General features: G+C 42.7%; 1 protein-coding gene across 1 annotated transcript; it reads left to right on the top strand.

Annotated features, from left to right (window-relative positions):
• Positions 1-374: 374 nt before the first annotated feature.
• Positions 375-8,018, top strand: LOC121331181 (putative HLA class I histocompatibility antigen, alpha chain H). The gene is made up of 5 exons (XM_041278402.1): positions 375-378; positions 1,925-2,179; positions 2,845-2,874; positions 6,589-6,876; positions 7,906-8,018. Exons 1-5 carry the CDS (start codon positions 375-377, stop codon positions 8,016-8,018), a joined length of 690 nt encoding a protein of 229 aa, XP_041134336.1.
• The last annotated feature ends 354 nt before the right edge of the window (positions 8,019-8,372 follow it).

Below are 8,372 nucleotides of genomic sequence, written 5' to 3'. Positions count from 1 at the left end.
AAGCCTAGGGAGATGGTACGACGGGGATCTAAAGGACACAGTGTGGGAGAAGTTAGACAACAAGCAGTGGAACGTTTGAAGGGCATAGACAGCAGCACCTTACCAGGAAAACTGATACTCTGGTGCTTTCAGTTTGGTCTACTGCCAAGACTGCTGTGGTCACTGACTGTGCACGAGGTTTCGTTGACAACAGTTGAGAAGCTGGAAGCTTTAATCAGTTCATACATCAGGAAATGGTTGGTAGTTCCACGTTGCCTCAACAGAGTGGGACTTTATGTTAAAGGGATACTGCAGCTACCAATCACTGCTCTAACCGAAGAGTTTAAGTGCGCCAAAGTCCAACTGGAAATGATATTAGTAGATTCACTTGACAAATGCGTAAGGGAGGCAGCACCTGTGTTGAAAACTGGAAGAAAATAGACAGCAAAGAAAGCTGTGGAAAATGCTAAGGCTGTCCTTCAAATCAGAGATATTATGGGGCAAGTTCAGCATGGAAAAGGAGGTTTAAGTCTCAATTCAGCTCCTCCTAAATGGAACAAGGCAACCCCAGCTCATCGGAGGAAGCTGGTAGTCAATGAGGTGCAAAAGCAGGAGGAGAGGATCAGGTGTGTAAAGGCAGTTTCCCAGGCCAAGCAGGGAGAATGGATGAGATGGGAAGGAAGAGAGGAAGAAACTTAGGTATGCTCAACTAGTTGCTGAAGTGGAGCAGCGAGGATGGAGAGTCCGAGTTTACCCAGTGGAGGTGGGTTGTCAAGGATTTGTGGCACACTCTCCAACCTGGTTTCTCAGAGACGTCGGGTTCAGTGGCCGAGAGTTGCGTCGCACAGTGAAGAACTTATCTGAAGCAGCAGAAAAGAGCAGCAACTGGATGTGGTTGAGACGGAAAGATTCTGTATGGGGATCTCAAGCACAATAGAAAGAAAGCAACGCTGATGTACAGGTAAGTAAGCTGGGCTGAGCTGAGTGGGGGATGGAGGGGGGTGATGCTGGGACACCAGAATCACTGTTGAGCCCTCTGAGGTGTCGTGAGCTAGTCAACGAAACACAGAGGATGGAAGGTGCCCACTTGAAGACCCCAGAGATGTACCCTACTTAACTCAATCCGAATGGCTGTCATGCTGATGCGCTGGGGAGACCGCAATGAGATGATCCCTGGAACCAGCATCACAGCCGTTGTGTGTGCTGATGCGCTGGGGAGGCAAAATGAGCTGATCCCTGGAACCAGCATCACAGCCGTTGTGTGTGCTGATGCGCTGGGGAGGCAAAATGAGCTGATCCCTGGAGCCAGCATTACACTTCAGCAATCAACACCAGACAGAAGGATATCTACATCATCAGATGGAAAACAACGCAAATGGATGGCGATGCAGATGAATCACATTAGTTTACCGCAAAGCTACGTTTTAGTTGGTGCTTATCTTGGTGAGAGCCGAGTTCATATCAGCATGAAGTTCAACATCTAATCTCAAGTAATGGAAATCATCAATAAAAAAAAAAAAAATTACAAATTGAAAAGTTGAAGTTGAAATGAAGTACTGTACTGCTATTATGAATTCCAATATGGTAGATGTTTGCAATATTGTTTTGTAGTTTTTTTTGATTACGTGATGTTAAATATCTAAATTATGTTCATATAGTTTTTCTTTTTCAAATGGTCTCAATCATAACATTCTAGGTGATGCAAAACTTTTGGCCATGTCTGCACATTGGACACCCTGCTGTGTGGTACAATTTTTTACAATACTGTAGCAGTAAGTCAGTCACCTGGTGCATACCGTTCATATGTGCCCGCTTGAGGACTAGCGGTATCGCACTGCAAAACTGCCCCGTGCTGCCACACGGCATGTGTGTCACAGCCTTTAAAGGTCTAAAACCACGGATGCAAGAGCCTAGATTTATATGTTAAATTTGTGTCTCTCTTAAGGAACTCACTCCCTGACCTTCTTTTACACTGCTGTATCGGAAGGGGTTCCTGAGTTTTTCGCCGAGAGCATGGTGGATGATGTGCAGATATTTTACTATGACAGTAGCTATGGGGTAGTGATTCCACGACAGGACTGGGCGAATGATTCTACTGATCCACAATACTGGGAAACACTGACACACAACTTCAAAGTGTCCCAGCAGACCTTGAGTGAGAACATGAGAACCCTGATGAAACATTCCAACCAAACCAAGGGTGAGTACAACTGCAGCCAGCTGTACCAATGCAGGTCCTATCAAAGGGGTATGTTGTGGTCTAAACATTGCAGGTCCCTATACCTGCTCTTAAACCAGCTTGTTTTTATTGTATGTTTATTGTATTCGGCGATTTAGTTAATTAAGAAAGAACAAAAGAATGAAAGACACACAAGGTCTCATTTTTCTTCTCTGATCTTTTAATTTTCACTTTCATTTCAGTTTCACTTTCAAGTCCAGAAAAGATAGTTCAACAGCAGACCAGTATAAACTAATGTAATATATATAGAACCCTCATAATGATGTAATGCAGACATCTGATATTTTTTTGATGGCAATGATATCACACTAAGATTAGCTATACTAAATGATTCTTATTTGTTATAGTATATTAAGATAGAAGTTAATTTACACCCAAGGTCAGGCCAGTTAGCTGCGATGACCCCTTGTGGAGTAAACCTGTATTATACAGCATTGTATACAATATTCGATATGTTGTGCTGGTTTTGTAATGCCACATAAACTGCCGGGCCACTTTATAAAGACCTCTACCTAACGCTGTAAGGTCAGAGCAGCATTTTCCCAGATCCCAGCCTTGACATGACGTGGCCTCGACAAGCTTCTCTTCCATGCTGGCTCCATACTTTTTGTGCTTGGTTCCTGCAGGTGCTCACACTGCCCAGATGGTGTACAGATGTGAGCTGAATGAAGATGCGACCACCAAGAGCATTATGAAGCTTGGGTTTGATGGGGAGGATTTTCTCACCTTTAACAAGGAAACGTTGATCTGGAAAGCCACTGTACAGCATGTAGTCCCCTTCCAGGAGGACCAGCAGACCCAGGAAGCCCAGAATCAGCAGTTGAAGCGCTATTTGGAAACAACCTGCATTGAGTCATTGAAAGTATTGATTTTTTTGTGTCTGTGTCATTCATAACACTTACGAAAGCACCAGCTGGAAAGTATTTTACTTGATTGAATAACACATTTGGTAATCCATTCTCTATGATCATATATAGTCTTGTGTAGGGTGATGTAGTATACAAGCTGATATCCACCCCTGTGAGACTTTTTAACCTCAAGTAGGATGGAAATTAACTTGTAGCTTATGGCACCCTGTACTTCCTGACAATATGTTGTAAACAGAAATAATTAAACATCATAGTTAAGGCTGTATTTTTTTCACGGTTATCACGGATTTCACAATTTCCATTAAATTGCTGTGTAATTTCCTGTGAAAATTCCCATTTCTGAAAGAATAAGTGTAAATATACATATTTTTAGCACTTAAAAATAAATACAGCAAACATTTGCCTTATTGACGCACTGCCTGTTACACTAAATTTATGAAACTGGCAGCTGTTGTACTTTGCTTCCGGTAAATGATTGAACACACCGCACAGAGCTGCATTACTTCTTTAAAATATATTCATGTTTTTATTTTGTTTGATAATTCACTTATCTTTAAAGGATGGACATAAAAAAGAAATACTCTACAATTTATCATATTACTGTTCTTCAGATAAGCATGTCAATATTAAGGAACATTTGTTGCATAATAACTCAAGAGAATTATGAATTTTGAATGTGACAATGCAATAAAACGTATGTTAATCGTATCTTGAAATAATATTTTTAGATCGTGAAATGCAGTGAAATAAGCCATTTTGTACTCTGAAAAAAATACAGCCCTAATCGTAGCTAATGTTATTTTAAAATAAACTACTTTATCTGTTACAAGACATCTGGTACAGGTGGCTTTGTCACATCAATATCAGGCTCTACTGTATAATATTTGTTGCCACTGAGCTGTCATAGGGTTGATATCTCCTTGTAACTTACAGCAAATCTGTCCAGTATTTTATACAGCAGATACTGCATTAATTTTACTAGGAATATGTGCTTTAATTCAAGGTCATAGCTTAAAGGGTTGTGGCAAAGTGGCTGGTGAAGGTAAACAGGTGTAGCGGTGATGAGATGCAGGAGTGACAGGCAGACAACGGTATCCAGCGAAAAAGTGCTTTTATTTGTAATCCAGGTCTAGTGGCTGTAAAATAATAAATCTCCGGCTATACACAACAATGGGAAAAGTGCGGGGAAAACAAAACAGGGCACAGTCCTGAACAAAAACAAACACACGGTCACCAGTCCTGGGTGAGCGCAGTCATGTTGGTGGTGAGTGCAGACACAGGTATTTCGTGACGGTAGTGCAGTGGTGATCCGGATCGTGCTGACCCTCGGCGACAGCTACGGATTTGCGCTTTAACTGTCTGGTGGTGGAAAACACGGACAATTACTACACAGACAAAAACACAACACAAAAACACGTAACACGTCTTTTCTTTTAATAATGAGAGTTCCTCTCTCGGTCCTTCTCTCTCCAAACGTTTACCCAAACGAAAGAAAAGATCAGCGTTACCCTGGCCCCTATATGTAATCCTGCATGACATCTAGGTAAACGGTTGCAGCTGCTTTATTACTTGCACCTTCCCCTCGTTTACCTTTCAGGTCAATATGGTCTTACAACAGAGTCTCGCTTCTTTCCATGCTGACCGACTTCCCGGTCCCAGAAACGAACTGTCAGGCCAGCCTTTCCAGATACGTCTCCTCCCGTTCGCCCTCACCGGTCGGGAGAGAGATTTATCACCAGAACTCATTATCTTTCTGTCACAAGGGTACATAAGGACCTTTTTATTTTATTGTGGTACATGTTCCCATGTGTTGCTACAACTGTTTATGTAAGGCGTGTGCGTATTGTTTTAATTTGTTTTAATACATTTTGACCAGTTTTTCTAAACTTAATTCCATTCCCTGCCTCAAGATGGCTTCCCATGTACCCGCATGGACCTCTCAGAACTACATTTCCCATCATCCTCCTGCTCACTGGTAAATCCATCTCAGTTACATATGTGAGCAGGAGGATGATGGGAAATGTTGTTCTGAGAGGTCCATGCGGGTACATGGGAAGCCATTTGTAACACAATAAAATAAAAAGGTCCTTATGTACCTGTGACAGAAATACAATGAGTTCTGGTTATAAATCTCCCTCTCAACCTGTGAGGGTGCTAAATAGCGAAAGGAAAAGTATCTGGACGGGCTGGCCTGACAGTTTGTTTCCAAGGTCGGGAAATCAGTCAGCCTGGATGGAAGCGAGACTCTGTTGCAGGAACGGATTGACCCGGAAGGTAAACAAGGTAGCAGCTGCAAGCTATAGACGCAGCTGAAATCATTTACCAAGGGATCATGCGGGGTCCTGGAAGGACTGAGAGCTGCAGTAGAAACTGCCGAGGAATATTCGTGAGTGTTTGTTTGTTCTGAGTGTTAGTAATTGTCTTGTTTATTGTATCACTAGACGGCTAAACAGGTTCCAGAGCTGTCGCTTTTGGGCCAGCACAAGCACGAACTGTCACCAAATAACCTGTTATCACCTACCACGAGCACTACTTCACGCACCCGGGACTGGTGACCTTGTTTTAGTATTGTGGGGCGGATAACATTTATTGTTTGGGACTGTAAACCCGTTTGTTTGGCTCCGTGCATTACACATTGTTGTGTATTGCCGGAGCATTTTTCTTTTGTTGGTCACCAGACCTGGATTACAATTAAAACCACTTTCCTACTGGATTAAATTGTTTGTGATTCCTTTTGCAACGCATCACCTCTACACCTGTTCATAATCACCGGTCAAATTGCCACAGTACCCTTTACGGGAGGGAACTTTCTTTGACATAACTTAATCTACAGTGCTCTACAGCTCTGGATACACGGTTGACTTGATCAGTTTATATGCTGCCTGGATAAACGACTGCTGTCTTGCTTGGAGCATTTTACAGTGCCCTGGATTGCATCAAACACTTTTTTTAAGCATAATGCTAATATGTTGATGCCACCAAGAGTGATTCATCAGTCCTGTAAAATGCTCCACAAATTCAGCGGTGGTTTACTTTGACTGGGACACAGGCTGACAAGTCAACCCCCTTTGTTTAATAACTGTTTGTTTAATACTACACATGTGGGTGGGGTGATATCATAAACCATGCATTATCTGCTATAGATACAGTACAGAACACCTCACTGCTTCTGCAGTTCTGATCTGTTGTGCATATGAAATCCAATCACCGTAACTGGAAAATTGTCAAAATAGGCAAATTAGTGGTTGTCTAATTTAATTGGTGACTTCAATAGGCCACACATGCAACTCATTTAAAATACTAAGTGAAAAATTAAGCACAAAGTGGTCTAACATTTTCACACGAGTGCCTGTTTCTATATCAGTAATTACTGCCTGAAAATTGGAATGCTCACACCCTGAGGGTTTCGTGCTGGTAGGTATGTATATAAAGGATACACATGACACACCATGGTGTGCTAATATATGTGCACACTACTGTAGGTTTATTTTCTCTTTACAGCTGTTCCTGACATCACATTGACACAAAGGATAAATGAGAGCAGTACAGTGACGGAGGTCTCCTGCCATGTATCAGGGTTTTACCCCCCAGAGGTGAAGGTGCGCTGGGTTAGCGACGGGCAGGGGAAGCTGGAGGACGCAGTGTGGAGCGGGAAGCTGCTGCCTAACCAGGACGGAACCTACCAGATCCGGAAGACCGTAATATTGTACACTGAGGAGCTCAGCAGACACAACTATTCCTGCCAGGTGAAGCACAGCAGCTTCCCCAACACCAAAACCCTGAAATGGGGTAGGAGGCAGGGGAGAAAACAAGGGTTGCCTTGGGGCGAGGGGAAGGGAGTAAGGAGTACTGGGTTACATTTTGGTATCATAAAATTTGAGATCTGAGGCTCTGTTTAAATTCATAAAGTTACATTTTATCATTATACATGTTTACATGTTTAAACTTTCAACATATTTGGAAAGAATGTTGGGAACCATACAGATAACCGATAACAAGACTCACTCCAATAGAGTTTAAAATACATTACTACAGTTTTAATGTGTATAAGACTAGTTGTGTATAACAGGAGTGTGTATATGAAATATTAAAAAATACTGAATATTAAACACATACATGTAGACAACTAGATTTCACATGCATGTTGCTGATAACAATTTAACACATTTCTTAATGATTAACATTTGGATAATGTTAAAATGTTTAACCCAAGGAGACCACTAGGGGGCCAGTTATGGAGTAGAGGTGAAAAGCTAGAGCGCCCACAACTTTAAAAATATATATATATTTTTTTTTGTCTAATACACAAAAGTGAACATAAATTCTTCTATTTTATTAGATTGATTGGCTGTTGTCAGTTCAACTGTGCAATGCCTCTGAAACCATCAGACAAAAAGTTGATGGCTGCTGATTCAACTACTGGATCGCGCACACCGCTCAGTGGCTCTGAAACTGAGAGAGGATTAGCGCCCAAGGCCTTTCATTTTGAGAAGGCCCCATTTTCAGCTTGTGCGTTTGGCAAGGGAAAGAGATAAGCTTACATTGTAGGGAAACAGAGTCTTTATTATCCCTGATTTTAGCGCAGATCTGGTAAAGCGCAGAGCAGCATATAATGAAGTAAAGGTCCTTCTTTGTCAAGCAAACGTGAGATATGGCCTGTTGCATCCAGCCCATCTGACCATTGGATTATAAAACCATTAAAAACAAACCATTTCACAAGTACTTTGTTGTCTGTTTGTTTCTTTGGATTACTGCAACAGCACCACACCTGCTACACACCCTCTTGACTATTTACCACTTTGCCACACGTGGTGTCAGAACACAGGATCATGGACTGCAGCGCACTAGCAGAGCTGCTGGAGGTGCTGGATAGCAGATGGGAGACAGCAGACAGAAAGAGGGAGGAGCGCTACACTGCACTCATTGAATAGATAGGGCTGGCGTTTTCCACAGCACCAGCTCCTACAAAAACACCAGCAATGTCGGCACCAAAGGCTTGGGCAATGAAGATGTTGGCGGAGGATTACCCAGAGGCATACCTGGTAGCGTTTGAGCGGATGGCCACCACCACATCATTGGTGTAGGAGTTTTGGATGAGACAGCTGGGACCCTGCCTGATCAGGGAGACTCAGGCAGCCTACCAGGCTATAAGCAACCTGAACACCACCAGTTACGACCTGGTCAAGCTGGCCATTCTCCATCCCTTCAACATCATAGCAGAGACTCACCGGGTACGGTTCAGGGAGTACCAAAGATCCCTGGAGACACTCCCCAGGGTGGTTGCA

This window comes from Polyodon spathula, chromosome 18, assembly GCF_017654505.1.
Source record: "Polyodon spathula isolate WHYD16114869_AA chromosome 18, ASM1765450v1, whole genome shotgun sequence".
NCBI lineage: Eukaryota > Metazoa > Chordata > Actinopteri > Acipenseriformes > Polyodontidae > Polyodon > Polyodon spathula.
The sequence above is the reverse complement of the archived record's forward strand: the minus strand, read 5'-3'. Positions and strand labels throughout refer to the sequence as shown.

Coding starts and splice junctions, on each gene's coding strand:
- LOC121331181 (XM_041278402.1), top strand. Junction 2,180..2,844: donor ACATTCCAACCAAACCAAGG/GTGAGTACAACT, acceptor TGGTTCCTGCAG/GTGCTCACACTGCCCAGATG. Junction 6,877..7,905: donor CACCAAAACCCTGAAATGGG/GTAGGAGGCAGG, acceptor ACGTGGTGTCAG/AACACAGGATCATGGACTGC.